The sequence below is a fragment of the Anabrus simplex genome, chromosome 5 (genome assembly GCF_040414725.1).
Source record: "Anabrus simplex isolate iqAnaSimp1 chromosome 5, ASM4041472v1, whole genome shotgun sequence".
Classification (NCBI taxonomy): domain Eukaryota; kingdom Metazoa; phylum Arthropoda; class Insecta; order Orthoptera; family Tettigoniidae; genus Anabrus; species Anabrus simplex.
Genome location: NC_090269.1, coordinates 266,171,546 through 266,188,709, shown reverse-complemented (window position 1 = coordinate 266,188,709; position 17,164 = coordinate 266,171,546). Strand labels below are relative to the sequence as shown.

General features: G+C 38.5%; 1 protein-coding gene across 2 annotated transcripts in view; it reads left to right on the top strand.

The window, feature by feature from the left end:
- Positions 1-17,164, top strand: part of BicD (protein bicaudal D) — a 182,938-nt gene that overhangs the window by 79,539 nt on the left and 86,235 nt on the right. For both annotated transcript variants that reach the window (XM_067147379.2, XM_067147380.2), the window contains exon 9: positions 10,424-10,643. In XM_067147379.2, coding sequence (XP_067003480.1) covers positions 10,424-10,643 — 220 coding nt within the window. The remainder of the gene's footprint in view (positions 1-10,423; positions 10,644-17,164) is intronic.

The following is a 17,164-nucleotide window of genomic DNA, read 5'->3' as shown; positions in this document are numbered from 1 at the left end:
GAATACAACAGTGAGGCGTTCTATGCATTTGATGCTGCAAGGAAGATTCTAATGTGTAAGTACTGTAGTGTTCGCATTACGTGAAAACGAAGAGATGCGTGCGATAAATACTGTATAGAATCAGAAACACACAAAAAGAAGAATGAAGCAAATGAACATAATTTTAAGCGGCAAATAACAATTGGTGATACTTTACACATTGCAAAGGAGTTGAAAAGTGATAGAGAGCAATTTGTAATAGACACAACAAAAGCATTCATGCAAGCCAGCATTTCTATAGAAAAATTGGATAATCCTGGCATGAGGACATGGATGAATATAAAAGGGAAGATAAATAATACCGACTTTATTATAAAATATGACGATATGAGTAGGCCTATTCTAAATAAATCGCACCGAGCTCGATAGCTGCAGTCGCTTAAGTGGAGGCAGTATCCAGTAATCGGGAGATAGTGGGTTTGAGCCCCACTATCGGCAGCCCTGAAGATGGTTTTCCGTGGTTTCCCATTTTCACACCAGGCAAATGCCGGAGTTTTAAGGCCACGGCCGCTTCCTTCCAATTCCTAGGCCTTTCCTATCCCATCGTCGCCGTAAGACCTATCTGTCGGTGTGACGTAAAGCAAAGAACAAATAAATAAATAAATGAATAAATAAATAAATAAATAAATAAATAAATAAATAAATAAATAAATAAATCGCCTGGTCGAGTTGTAGTAATGTTATTGTTTTTACGTCCCACTAACTACTTTTACAGTTTTTGGAGATGCCGAGATGTCGGAATGTTGTCCCACAGGAGGTTTTTACGCGCCAATAAAACTAGTAACACAGGGCTGACGTATTTAAGCACCGGACTGAGCCAGGATTGTACCTACCAACCGTCTGAGTTACTCATCCCCGGCCGGGCGGCACCAGCATATCCATGAATATCTTCTAGGGATATATGGCTTTGCAAAATCCAGTGAAAGCACGTCTGATAGAAGAGAAGCAAGAAGACATTGTTAGTGAAGTTTTAGGAGGATTTGCACCAAGTGTTCGCAAGTATTATGGTTTCCGACGTCTAATATGGTCAGCGAAAGGGGCTGCTTTGTTTACAAAAAATACTTTCTGACTGTCGCACAACTCTGAATCCTGATAATGTTGAAACCATGCGTAGTTTTTTACTTAGGAGACAAGTCATTCAAAATGTTAAAACATGTAGAACCAAACCAAACCCCACGGCACTTAACGCCCTGAAAGGGCCTTGGCCTGCCCTGTGACCGCTGCTCAGCCTGAAGGCCTGCAGATTACGAAGGGTCGTGTGGTCAGCACGACGCATCCTCTCGGCCATTATTCTGGGCTTTCGAGACCGGGGCCGATATCTCACCGTCAATAGCTCCTCAGTTCTAATCAGGTAGGCTGAGTGGACCTCGAACCAGCCCTCAGGTCGAGAAAAATCCCTGACCTGGCCAGGAATCGAACCTTACTGATTTCCATGATTATAATTTTTACAACACCCCATTTATACTTTATTCTTTGTTAAAAACCTCTTAGTATGTATATTCCTTGTATTATTAACTATTACCATAATATCTCATTTCACTTGTTATTCTTTAAAATAACATTTTCTTAGGATTTCGCCAAAAATGATCTTTGCTCCAATACGGCTGATGATGACCCCTAGATGGGTCGAAACTAGTACCGTGTAATTTATAATTTTGTGAATGTATTTTAGTATTGAAAAGGTGGAAACGTTTACGTTGTTATTATTATTACTTATATATTATTCTCAGTTCAATACGGACCAAAAACATGAAATTCATAACCATCACTGGGGCCTCCTGGCGAGAGGCAGGCACGCTACTCCTACACCACGGGACCGGCAAAAACGTGTAGGCTACGTATAAATTCCAAACTTCCGCCTAACTTCATTTTGAGGTTTCAGTGATTTATATAGGCCTACCGGTATTTATTTCTACAACATTTTGTATATTTGGTTGTTCTAAGGTTTAATAACAATTTAATACATTACAAGTGTTCACTTTAAAACCCCTAATCACAAAATTAATTAGATTTATCCCATACCATAAGGAATATTTCACAAGAAACATCGATCAGTATGACAATTTATTTCACGAAATACCTACCGAAATAGTGTTAGTTTTAACACCGAAATCAATAGTTTTATTTCACCAAAAAATAAGGCCCTTACTCATTGCGTTATCCACCAATATCATTGTTAACCGGCAAGCAAAACTGAACATTCCTGAGACTAATGGCGTGCCGCTGAAGGTACAACATATCCTGTGAAGTTTGATGATGATGATGATGATGATGATGATGTTTGTTGTTTTAAGGGGCCTAACATCTAGGTCATCGGCCCCTGATGGTACGAAATGAGACGAAATGCAATGAAAAAATAAAAATCCAAAATCCTCCACTGACCAGAATTCAAAGCGTGAGAACGAAAAATGAACGGATGGATATGAAGTTAAAACAATCGGTGGAGACGACCCGCAATGCCTCAGTCTTAAAAACTGACGGAGAACAATAGTAATACTGACCAAGGGACTGCTTCTAGAGCTCAATACTGAATCGATGATGCTTGCAAGCTAAAGGGGTCCAAAATATAGGTTATCGGCCTCTCATAATGGTACTTATCGCTTGGTAAGTAGAACCATGGTATTTGACATGGTGCGGTACTAATCAAAAGTATCGTAGACTCGCGGTATTCCACATATTTGGTACTAGTCATAGGTAATGAAATTCGCACAGGTAATACAGACAGCAGCGCCATTTACAGGCAACACAAACCTATGGTATCCATCACGTAAGTCTACTAACCACGGGGACTCGTACTATCCCGTGGTGTTCCTTATATAGTGGGTACTAATCATAGGCAAGCCAGAACCCTGGTGTTGCTCATATAGTGCTACTAATCACAGGTACCGTAAAAGCCTGACCGCACGGTTCTCCTGATTGCTACTAATCACAAACCTATTTGGTACCTAACATAGTGGTTCTACGTGCAAGTAATAGCGACCCATGGTGTTCCCCGTGTGGTGGTACATATCACAAGTAGTTTCATGGTTCTAATCCAGTCATCCCTTGGTCACCCCTTTTAGTCGCCTCTTACAACATGCAGGGGATGCTGTGGGTGTATTCTTCGTCCGTGTCCCCCACCCACAGGGGGTTGTATGTTTGGTCCGCGAGAGGTATTTTATTTCCCTCAAGTCCGCCGGCAAGCCGGTTAGGACCCCCCTATCCGCCACCTGGGATGCGCCACGTGGGAGTATCACCTCTCCCCCTGCTACGCCAGCGTAGTAGGTTCATGGCCTGTGAAGTTTAGGAATTGAAGACTTTTACCTGCTATCATGTAACTGTGGTGAGGGCTCTTACCCGAGTTGGAAATCATGTTCCTTTCACAAGGGATGATGAATAACATCTTCACGGATAGGAAAAATGTAACTTACCGAATTTACGGTGTGCTAAGCGGAAAAATGTGTTAATGAGGAATGCACGAACGAGGTTTTGCTATGTATAGTAGGAGAATTCGTAACATAATTTTTCAAATGATCCCATAATGGTTGGTGTTGACCCTTGATCTTCTGACTTTAAAAGGATCAACTCTTGTGCATCATCTTTATGCCTCACAATTCAGTTGTAATGTGCTTTTTAACAAGAATTTTAAAATAAAAGTGAAGTCAGAAAATAACAGGATTTAATTTTTTTTTTTACAAGGGCACTTATAGAAATTGTACGTGCTTCATTTTTGAACATTGTCTTCTGCTTTGCAACACAGTCCATCTTGTAGAAGTATCTACTCACCGTTCATCTTCCAGCAGTTTCCATGTTCAGCATGAACCTTAACTTATCCTGTACTACATCTTACCAACTGCTATTCTACCTGTCTGCAAGCTAACTAATCACCAGACTCTCACCATGGCCTCAGTGATGACGTTATCTCATCATCCCTTAGCACATGGTCTGTGGTAGACGAATCCAGAACATTCCTTGGCTAGTGTTTGGTGCAGTAAAAGTGATTTCATACCCTCCCTTCCTGTCTCTGACTGCCTGTTATGCTATATAAGACCTGAATAACAACCTCAAAACTGAGTTTGTGCTTTGATAGCTGAGAAGAGGGGAGTGACCACATCAGGAACTTGGACCTGAGTAAACAGGTATGCTCATGTTTGCCACTACGGCCAACATCTCCGTGCCAGCCACAAGATAGGGAAAAGAGTGTGCAGCTCAGCTTTGGTCCATCTTTGAACTTTAACTTGATCAGGCCACCTGTCTTATTCCATCCTGGAAGCTGAATGTTTGGATGTGTTAACGTCTTTCTACTTTTCCGCTTGGCAATTAGGGATTTGCTCTATGTTGAACTCTACTTGTATTTATGTCAGGTGATATTTCTCACCTGTACATCATGTATACATTGATTTAGCCTATCTTGTTTCAAACTAATTTGCGGTGCATTCATTGGACAGCCATTGTGAGCACTGAACTTTGGTAGAAATGTTTCCTGTTTGCATTCGTACGTCAGAATTAGACCAGTTTGCAAACATTTCATGTTATGAAAGTGATTTTTATTAGATTCTTCAAGCTTTAGTCCAAATCTTTCTTTAATTTTATATAAAATTTTGTGCAATTTTTAACTCTTTGCAGACAATTTTTTTTCTAGTGCTGTCCTGTGTTATATTTTATTCTTCCCCAAGAAAGCTGTATGTTCACAATGTAGGCAAAAGGAAGATACAAAGTCCTATTTATTACAATATGAATTCATTTAACAATTAAGATAGACTTTATAAGCAATAAACATGTAGTTAGACAGTTTGTCCCTTTCCTTCTTATATTCTCCATGTGGTATTTCTTGAAGCAAATTCTAGGATGAAGTTCAGGTTTCTTGCTGCACGTGTTGAAAAAATACACTGCTTCTCTTCCACCCTTCTTTTGCCTGTTGATGCAAACTGCACAATTTTTAGAATTTCCCTTGGGCTTAGAATGTATGAACCAAGGCTTCGCATTAACGTGTGTTGTTTATTTACAAAGTCTGGATCAGTTGAATGATAAATTCTCCCACCATTGTCTCAATCACTGCCATATGTATTGTCTTCATTCTTGCTTTCAACTACATCCACTTCACTAGAACTGTCATTGTCACTTTCAGAAACATCGAACTCGCTGTCCATAACAGATAACACTAGCCAACATGATTTTGCGGTAAAATAGAAAATATGTAATTCTAATGGAAATCGCTGCCCTGATTCCGAAAATAATGCTATTTTTATCCTATCACGTCTAGTTTTGATGTAATTCGGTGTTTTAGTATCTGCATGAATTCCTAAGATGTAATGTTGAGAGATGTTCTCGCGCAACTTTTTTTTAGAATACAATTATGTGATTCGATTTGTTATTGTTTGCATTGCAATCTGACGATGAAGAAATAGATTTCGAGCCACATCAATATGACATACCTTCAGACAAATTCACGCAATGCGAATTGAATGATCTAATAAGGGACTTGGAGCTAACCAAAGAAAAATGTGAATTACTTGGTTCAAGATTGCGCAAAAAGAATATGTTGGCGCACAGTGTTACATTTTCCTGGTACTGAGATCGTGACAAAGAATTCCGAAAGTATTATATTCAAGAAGATGAACTTGTATTTTGTACGGATGTTTCCAATCTTCTACGTCAATTGGGAGAGAAAGAGTATGATCCTAGTAACTGGCGTTTTTTTATTGACTCTTCCAAAAGAAGTTTAAAGGCTGTTTTGCTTTATATTACAAATGTTCTGGCATCGGTACCACTTGCACACTCCATAAAAATGTCTAAAACATACGAGACCTTAAAGTTGGTGCTTGAAAAAATTAAATATCACGAGCACGGGTGGCAAATTTGCGGTGATTTGAAGATCATTGGATTGTTGCTGGGACAACAAAAGGCTATACAAAATTTCCCTGTTTCCTACGCGAATGGGATAGCAGGGCACAGGGCAAACATTGGGATACAGTGAATTGGCCAGAAAGGAAACAACTACAACCAGGATCCAAAAATGTCTTGAATGTAAGTCTTATTGTCCATGAAAAAATTCCACTTCCACCCTTGCACATCAAATTAGGATTGATGAAATAGTATGTCAAAGCATTAGATAAAAGTAGACTATGCTTCCAATATTTATCCACTAAAATTATCCTCATTGCCAGATGCAAAAATCAAAGAAGGCATATTTGATGGACCACAGATTCGTAAACTGGTGAAGGATAAAAATTTCACAGATACGATGACCAAAATTGAGAAAGAGGCATGGAACGCATTCAAAGATGTAGTGACTAAATTCCTTGGCAACATTAAGGACCCTCAATACAAAGAAATTGTAAGGAAAATGTTGGTAAAGTTTAAGGAACTCGGTTGTAATATGAGACTTAAGCTTCATTTCTTAGCTTCGCATCTGGATTATTTCCCTCCAAATTTAGGAGCTGTCAGTGAAGAACAAGGTGAAAGGTTCACCGGGGTCTCAAAGATGCAGAACAACGCTATCAGGGACGTTGGGATGTGAATATGATAGCCGATTACTGTTGGTCGATTGCACGGGACTACCCTTCTAGAGATCATTCAAAAACTTCAAAAACCCGGAAATTCCACGGAAAACGGAAAAAGGAGGAGGTGTGAATCTAACCTGCACATAATGTAAGTAACAAAACTACATATGTTTAACCATGTAATTTTTATTCAAGGTACGGTTATGTTAATTTAAAAGCAAATGTACAGCCAAAACCAAATAGGCGCTTTATGCTTCATTTTCATGAATTTCAGTATACATTCAAAATATAATACAAACCATCTACTTGCTTACAAAGCAGCATTTATGTGTATTTAATGCATGCAAAATATGATTATGTTTTTCAAGCTGAAATTTATATTAATATATCAAATTTAATCAATTCTAAGTATCAACAATTTTACGTAAAAACAAAATAATATTTTGTAAAATTGCCACTAAACCAGACGTGATACACCAAAACTAAATTTTTTCTCGAATTCTGCGTTAAGATGTACATAAAACCCACCTATTTGCGTTTTTACCGCACAAAAAGTCTTTTCTTGCAGGCTAGTGTAATTCATCACCGCTGTCAATTTCATCCAAAAATATAGCTATACGGAGTGGCACTACCTTGTCTGCGTGCCGCCATTTTTACAGTAGACAACAACTTGTTCTTTATTTACCTGTAAAACTTGCAAAACAAAGTTTAAACGCATCTAGAAGGCTGTGAAATTGCTAGAAGTTCTATACAATGACAGCAGCACACATAATAGCTTCACGCGCATATATATAGTAAAACCTGTCATCAGCAGAAACCCAAGGGATCAGAAATTTTTTCCGCTGTATGCAGGATTCCATTTCATAAAGGTGGATAAAAAAAAATCGTTAATACATACATCTGTTATATAATCCAGCAGTAGATGTATATGATTTTGTGAGGTGGCAGATACATTGAAAAAAGAAAATTTACAGCCTGTTTCCAATCATTTGACCGGGTCAGGGATGGAATTAATGAAGCCCCATCTAGCGGCAAGGATAGGAAATGTGCTGGCTGCCGAAGCCTGTCACACTCCTGTGGGGCAATGATAAATGATTGATAGATGAAGTGAAATGTTAATGGAGAGTGTTCCTGGAATGAAATATGACAGGGAAAACCAGAGTACCCAGAGAAAAACCTGTCCTGCCTCCACTTTGTCCAGCACAATTCTCACATGGAGTGACCAGGATTTGAACCATGGTGAGAGGCCGGTGCGCCGCCGCCTGAGCCATGGAGGCTACAGCAGATACAATAATGACACAAATTACACGCTTATATACACTAGTTCATCATCACTAACACAGATCTGTTCTTGCTTACAACTTCTTCATAGTGAATAGTAATACGGTACATACATTTATTTCATACACATTTCATGTTTTATAGAAATAACATCATCATCCTCCTTCCAAGTATTGGGCCATGTGACCCGTTACGGTCTTGCATTTTACTTTTTGCAAAACTTGAAAGCAATCAAATGAGAAATAACACCAATAGTAATAACGTATCCACACAGATGCACACAAGATGCTGTCAGTTGGTACAATTAATTTTATTCACATATGTGCACAAATTACACACATAACCTTAATCACCATATCACAAAACAAAAACAGTTCACTTGTAGAACATCAACAAGCCTCCATCTTTAAACAGTTGACAACTGACACTGAATACCACAGAGTTTACGCTTTGAAACACAGTTGAAAAACAGATGACTACTGATCAATTCAATATGGAGACTGCCTAACACGGCATGTCAGCCACGTGCTACTAAACAATAACTCTCTTCCAATAACCACAACTAACAGTAACTCTCAATAACTTAACTTCACCGTCAAGATCGTCTCTTTATATATGTGCTGGCCAACCTTCTAGAAAGTTACGTTACAAAAAAAGCTACCTTGAATATTCTAGAGTGCGTGAATACACAGAATACAATGTACAGAATATTCTCAAACGTTCTAGTGCCTTATTACCGTTCTGGAAGTTACAGTGTGTTTCACAATTACAGTTTATATATACAGGTAAGAATAAATTATAATATTAATTTACAGGTATTTACACTAACGGAACTGATATAAATGTCTATTACAACATATGCTTCATGACATAACCACAGCCAAACTGTGAGAAATCTTGGAGTGACAATGAACGAAACTTTAAATTGGTCTGAATATATCAAGAATGTGTGTAAAAAAAATATTTTCGATACTCCATTCGGTTAAAAGAAACAGCGATATCTTAGCTTGTAATGTGAAAGTCAAACTCATACAAACACTAGTGCTTCCCATCCTCGACTACTGTGACGTCATTCTGGTAGATGCAACAAAAGAGCAGACTTCGAAACTTCAGCGAGCGCTTAATTGTTGCCTTAGATTTATATACAGTCTGAGTTATGATACGCATGTCACCCCATACTATCACACTATTTCATGCCTGAAACCTGACAAACGACGAACGTATCACATACTGATACTGATATACAGACTGCTCTCTGAAGACAGACTACTATACATTTCTTCCCAGCTTAAGTATTTGTCCTCCTTTCACAGCAGTAATATCCGCTCTGGTACCTCCCTTTCTATTCCTGTTCACCAATCCTCTATGTACAACAATTCCTTTGTTGTGGCGGGTTCTAGACTTTGGAATTCCCTGCCAGTCATTGTCAGAAATTCCACCTCATTACCTAAATTTAAGACTGCTTGCCGAGACTACCTGCTAAATGCAGCTGACTAACTTGTATGACTGGAAGATCGAATGAATGTGAGTTAGAAAAGTGTAATGTATTTTTGTGTAGATTATTATTTACTATATAATATGTACTCAAACTCTGCTCCCAATGATGTATCACTACAGTGGTTAAGTGTAAGAGAGGGCCAAGAGCCCTAACTTCGCCACCTACAAAGGCATAATAATAACCTCACACACAATACGATCATTCAGCTATGTAAATAATAATAATACTAACACTAACACAGAAAGCTTCCAAATTCTATCACGCTGTACGTCAAATACTTTGGGATAAAACATTTCTGTTAGTTTCCAAGATCAGCTTGTACAAAATGTATCTAGTACCTATATTGACGTATAGCCTGGAAGCAGCAACACTTATGGACCAACAAAGAGTCGTCTTCAGGCAACAGAAATGAAGTTTCTCTGTTCTTGTCTACAAAAAACAAAAATGGATAAAATAAGGAATGTGGATATCTGACAATAGCTTGGATTGGAAAGAAGCTTGCTGGAGACTTTAGAAGTGAAGAGATTGCAGTGGTTTGGTCACATGAAAAGAATGAACTCTCACAGGACTCCTTGAACATACTTTGACCACGATGTTCTTGGGAAGAGACCAAGAGGAAGACCTCGTGATGTTTGGGAAAAACAGATAATGAAGGACCTTGAAATTAGAGATGTGAACTGGTATCGCATATATGAGCAGCATCTGTGGATGGATAGAACAAACTGGAGGAGGGTCATACACAACCGCACCTGGCTTGCTGGAGTGAAGAAATGATGATGATGATGATGATGATGATGATGATGATGATGAACACTAAATGGATGTAAACACTTCATAATTATACATTCTAATAGTAGTAGTAGTAGTAGTAGTAGTAGTAGTAGTAGTAACAACATCAACAACAACAACAACAATAATAATGCTTTTGACCCCCTCCTTTTAGACCTTTCCGAGCTATTTTTAAAAACTAGTAGTAGTATTATGGGATGTCTTTAACATATTATAAGGTCCTTTGCTGATGCATTCTAGCAAAATGTGAGGTTCATAATTTTAAATGGTTCTGCTATCCAGTCCAGTCCACTCCAATCCATTCTATCTTTAAATGGAAAATTGTTTGTTCTAGTTGTTGGATACTGAACAACGGGCTCAGGACTTGCAAATGGATGTTCGTTTATTGAGTGAGCTTGCTGGTGAAGCAGGTTCATCATTAGACACAGCACAAAATGATCTGCTCACTATTTCTGATGAGTTGGCCCAACTATACCATCATGTTTGCACAGTAAATGGTGAGACTCCTAGTCGTGTGCTGCTGGAACATGAGAAGCATGGTGGAATGACTCCTAGTAAGTACTGACTGGGATATTGAAATAGCTACATTTGCACCTAATAATGTTATTGTCATCATTAGTATACCTTTTAATTTGTGTGGTTGTTATTGAACTTTGTTACACAGTTGAAACTGCCCATAACTAAACCTGGATTAAGTGGAAACTTTTTTTTTGTAGTTCCAGATTATTCTGTTAAAATCCATGTAAATTAACCATGATTAAATGGAAACTGTCCATTGTGAAAACAGAAAGGAAAATCAGGCATATAACAGAAATTATTACTTTAGAGTACAGTTCAATATTGTTTAGTGTCCGATCTGCTCTCATGTGGAAAGTTGTTTCGATGACATAGGCTACAGGAGTGAATACAGTGGAACCTCGAATCTCCGTTTTTTGAGGGACCATAAAAATAAAACGTACAACACGGGAAAACGGAAAATCCGGGAATGAATGAAAACCATCAACAATTTGGCTAAACATCACAAAAATGAAATATGTATAATTATAATGTTACAAAAACTCCTAAACCAAACCAAACTACAGCCCCAGTGGGACTTTGCCTGCCAAGCGACTGCTGCTCAGCCCGAAGGCCTGCAGATTATGAGGTGACGCATGGTCAGTGTGACGAGTCCTCTCGGCCGATATTCCTGACTCTCTAGATCTGGGTTGCCATCTGGACCAATTAGATAGCTCCTCAATTAAAGGTAATCACGTAGCCTTAGTGGGCCTGGAACCAGCCCTTATATCCAGGTAAAATTGCCTAACCTGGTCGGAATCGAACCCAGGCCCTCTGGATGAGAGGTAGGCATGTTAGACTGTGAAACCGCATTAATTACCAGTACGCGAGTTCAATATCTCGATACTTTATATTAAATTTTACGGGGAAATCTTCGTCAGTTTCCCGTGAAAATTTCTTTTAGTTAAGCAACTTTGATTAGCCAAACTCTTCGAAAAATCTAATAACGCGAAGCCGAACGACAATCAGCCACAAGCAGTTTTTAATTCTCTCATCCAATAAAATAAAGTACATTAGATACAAAAGCACCCAACATGATGGTGAAATGCCTTCTTTTCTTAATCTTTCATTGTAATTTGATCTCTGGTATACTGTTCGTAGTCAGTTTCTGGAAATCTTGTACCACGTAAATTGGGCCCACATCAACTTTTAAAGGTTATGTTGAACTTGAAAACATGGTTTCGAATGTAAGTATCGATTCTCAAAATTTTCGAATGTAAGTATCGGTTCTCAAAATTCTCGAATGCATTATATTCAATTCTGCCCGTCACTGTATAATCAAGGTATAATCCAGTCAAATTGGAAAGAGAAAAAAAATTAATCGAAACTTCAGAAATTACGGTTATTCGTGACCTTGAGGTCATCTGGAAAGGGCGCTTGCTGTACATGTCAGTACCGGTACGAGTTGGAAATGATACAAACCATTTAAATGTAACATGCGCGAATAAAACGACTGCGGGTTTTGGCATTTTAAAACGAAAACATAAAATTCCCAGTCTATATTAGGACCAAAACAGTAATAGGCAATCCCAAAACCTCCCATGGCTTTCTTTTTTAATGTTAGATGCAACATCTGTTCTGGTCTCGCTAACATAATCGCGTGCGATAATATTAAGATACTAAATTTGTGTTGAGAAGGAGCAGTTTCGATTCCTGCCTGAAAGCCCAGTTACTCAACAGTGCCCTGAGGAAAGTGCCAAAAACCTGTTTGGCACTACGATCGAAAAAAAAAAGTAAAAAATATAAACATCTAACCCTGGATATAATGTGGACGTTTTATAGTGCGAACATTTGACGAAACTCGTTCCGTCTTCAAGCAGAGCTGTCGAAATGCGCCGTGTCTCCTTACAATATTGTTGTGGGCACTCTCTGCTTTATGATTTCCGAGATTCTTTAAACAATACCTACCACCCGAATGCGATGCTAAGATGGTCCCTTATGCAAGTTCACTGCCGATCGCTCTAATTATCGCAATGACGGGGCGTTAACGCCAAGATCCATAAGTATGCCATAGCCGTCCTTTCGTGAGATACAGTTTATTAAAAAACGATTGATCGAGGATTTAGCGTTGATGGGACCGAAATTTCTGGACGGTTAATCTGGGAAATAGTTCCTTCGAGGAACGGATGATGCGGGATTTTTACAACGTGATTTAATTACGATGCTTGTGGACCACATAATTTGAATGCATTTTCCGGGAAAATGTAGTTTCCGGGAACGGATAATCGAGGTTCCACTGTAACTCATTCCCCAAATCTATTTCTAGGTGGGTAATTACACTGTGCTGATAACATCTCCACTAACAAGGACATTCCTTGAGCCTGCTTAGTGCGTTACATTTCTTTGTTCACACTATACAGTAATTACTTAAGTCTGAGTTAACTCTATGGTTTCAAAGAAGAGAAATGTGTTAGACCTGAATGCTAAAATGCAAGTTGTTGATGCATGTGAAAAAGAGAAGTTATTGGTAAAACATAATATCAAAAAGTTTAAAGTTGTAAAGATGGAAGTTTATAAAATTGTAAAGGCAAGAAGAGAGGTTAAATATGAGTGGTGAAGCAGTAATGGTTCAATGAAAAGAAAATTAAAGAAGACTGGAAATGAAGATATAAACAAAATTGTGTGGGACTGGTTTGTTTGTGCAAGATCAAAGAAGTTTGGAATTTCCTAGTCTGTGCTTCAACGGAAAGCAAAGGAAATTGCTGAAAAATTACCAAAAAGTGACTTTACATAAACTAATAAATGTCTGGAAAGTTTCTTAACCTTTTCATTCCCACGCCCGAGTTAACTTGGACATCCGAGTGTCTTCCGCTGTCCCAACCATGAGTTAACTCGTATTTCAAATGCCCCGCTCTCTCCCGGTGCCGAATTTAGTCGTAGGTTCCAGTTCTGACGCTGAACGTGAGATGGCATCATCTGACAATGCTCAAAGAAGAACACAGCTATCTCGATACATCGCAAGCGCCGTATATTTAGTCTCGACCCTTACACTGTTCTTTGACAGCTGTCTTGAGTCACCCAACATGGCTGCATCCACAAGCACTAGTAAACAAAGTTTGACGGAATGTGATATTTTAGATGTTTTAGGTAATGATGCTGAGTCTGACTATTACGAGCATAGTGAAGATGATATATTAGTGAATGATTCTGTGGAAAGTGATAGTAGGAGTGATTTATCTGAAGGTGGGGAGGAGGAGGAATTAGAAATCCAACCTGATCACATGGTGCGGAAACGACCGAGGTTAGTGCCACCACATACAGTTTCTCGTAGAACCTGGATAAATGACGCTAATTTTACACCAATAAAACATGATTTTTACCCAACCGAGTCTGACATTAGGGACGAACTTAACCTCAACGAACATTCTATCGAATACGAAATATTCATTACGTTATTCACAAAGGATTTGTTTTCCCACATATCAAAGGAGACAAATATTTTCGTGAGTTGCAGGCAACTCCTAATGTCTCACAAGAGCAAATGAACGTATGGCACGATGTAGATGAGGCTGAATTAATTGTTTTTTTTTCTCTAACCATGTTGATGGGTCATGTAAGGAAGCCCAGTGTTGCAGAGTACTGGAGCCTAGATCTCAGATGATTCTAAGACTGCTACATTTCAATGACAACAGTACAATGTCACCTGGAGATAGGCTACATAAAATTAGACCAGTAATAACAGCTCTGATGCATCCAAATAAAGTGATAGTGCCATTTGAAAACCTTGCCATTGATGAAATTTTACTGCTTATCAAGGGCCCGTGTGTCATTCCTCCACTACATACCATCAAAAAGGTCGAGGTTTGGTTTGAAACTCTTTGTGTTAGCTGACTGTGAAACTGGTTACATTCTGGGTTTTATCATATATGTTGGTAAAGGTACAGAAATTGACTTTGAGGAATTGAAAGAGGCTGGAATATCAGGAAGGGTTGTTTTGACACTGATGAGGCCATATTTTGACAAGGGGCATAAGCTTTTCATTAATAATTGGTATATGTCTCCATTTCTTTGTGAGAAACTCCACGATAAAGGTACAAATGTATGTGGAACTGTGAGAAGAAATAGACAAGACTTGCCAGTACCAGTTGAGAAGAAACTTGAGAAAGGAGAGATATAAGTTCATCATACTGATAAATTATTTATTCGCTGGTGTGACAAGAGAGAAGTGTATACACTTTCAACAATGCATGACAGTGAAATGGTGACTGTAACAAAGTGTGATAAGCAGACCCTAAAACCCAAATTGATAGTGCATTATAATGAAAACATGGGACCAGTGGATTCTGCTGATATGCAGCTCAGCTTCATCGAGTCGGGAAGAAAGTGTATCAAATGGTACAAAAACTTTTCTTTCATATTCTGGACATTGTTGTTAGGAATGCCTGCATAATAGTGAAGATGCTAACAGGATCAAACGTGTCCCTAAAGGAGTTCAGATTGAACCTCATTCGCCAAATCCTGGAGCAGTTTAGCAGCCATCAGGAAACTACCAGGAAACGTCCATCATCCTGTCCACCACCAATGAGACTTGTGGAAAGACACTTCCTGTCGCTTATGCCAGCTACAGCGAGCAAGAAAGGGCCTACCAGAGAATGTGTAGTGTGTTCCAGGACAAATAAAACAAGCCATAAGAGGAAGGAAACTAGATATGAATATGTCAAGTGTAGTGCTTCACTTTGTGTACATCCCTGGATGGAAATTTACCACACAGTAGTGAAGTTTCGATGAAAATGTGAAGGGATATGTTTTAATTTCATTTTTGGTCATAAAACTTTGTAAATAGTTGTAAATGTAAAATAAATGTTAGCTTATTTCAGCTAGTGTGAAATTATCCAGAATAACCCGGGATGGGGCATGCATAAGCAGGAAAGATACTTGGGAGTGAACAGGTTAAAGAGACACACTATTATTTTGAAGACTGACTTTGGTGAAGCTGAGACGTTAGTTAAGAGGCCGAACTATTGTCACAGAGGGTTACAAGCCAAAGAATATCACCAACAGTGTAGAGATGGGATTGTGCTCAACTCTTTCCTGTGGACATTCTGCAACTCCCTATCTGGTGAAACCTGGAGTAGTAATTTATCAGGGATAGTTCTTCACTAGATAATTTATTTTGTAAAAGTCACTTCATATATTATCTGTTTCAAATTTTCAACAAGAAAAGGTGCACTATACTTAAAAAAAAAAAAAAAAAATACAATATTACAAAATTAACACAGGAACTCCTAATTTGGTGTGATACATCAAGAAGTGTCCAATGCTGTGCAAGTTTTCACATTATCGTCGTAATTGCACACAAAGGCAGACTCAATTGCTGTACCTGATGGGGCTCTTCTTTTCCTGGTCATGCAGAGAACACTTTACTTCACCCTAAAGTCCATTACTTCTTTTCATCCTTGAGGCCTCCCAAGTGAAAATATTTAGACAGCGATTCATAACGTGCTTCAGACATTTAATTACATACTATATTGCACTGAATAAGCATGGCAGAAAAATACTCTCTTTATTCAGGCAGCTGATATACCCCATATAAATTAGAATAACTATAAATGCCGTTTTTTTCTTTGAATGTGTAGTCTTCCCAATATTTCTTTATTTTCAAACCACTCATCTCTTATAGGTCACCTGTAATTTTGTAGTCTCAGCTAATTTTTGCAAAAAAAATCACTGCCGATGTCGAAAATTCTATACAGGCCCATAGTCTGAAACAGAATTATCTGGAAGATGGAAACATATTTGTCCAAGTAGGCCTAACATTTGGACAGGGACAGTACCTGAATGAGCGTCTCCCATCCCATCCAATGTATTTAGACTTCTTCCAGGTGCATTTTCTGTGCCAGCTGTTTCCACATCACTTTCATCCTTCCAAGAATTTCAAACTTGCTATCATTATTTTCGTTAACATACTGATGTAATTAGTAACACATATCCTCTTCATTCAACTTACAATATGCAGCCATGTTGCTGCAGTATGTTGACATTTCTTCAGCTGTTGGTTTTTCTAAGAAAAGTCATAAAAACAAGGTATTCTAGCATTCTAAGCAGGTTAATTGTATCTAGGAAGTGTACGGAATTCCCTTGTGTCAAGAAGTTATATGTTTAGTCCAGAGATAGCAGAGGACGATGGTCTGAAACTCAAGTATGTTGTACTATGCATACCGCAGGAGACCCCTTGCGAGGCCAGTACTCTTTAGTATGCAACCTGCAGAAAAGAGTTAAAAGGCGAAAGGTGCTATGGCAGGAAATTTTCAAAAAAATGGCTGGCAGTTTTGTTGTGTTCATTTATGACCGGGGAGATGGAAAAATCCCTTGTTATAAGAAATGCACCAAAACTGAGATGTTTTAAGAACGTAAACATTAATAACTTCCTGTTTTGTGGAAATTGAACAAGAAGGCATGGATGACGTCTGAAATAATGGAGGAATGACTGAGAAATTTTAATGAGAGAATGATGAAATCATACCTTGTCCTGTTGTTTCTCGACAGTGCTACATGTCATTCACACCTTGAGCTACCCAAA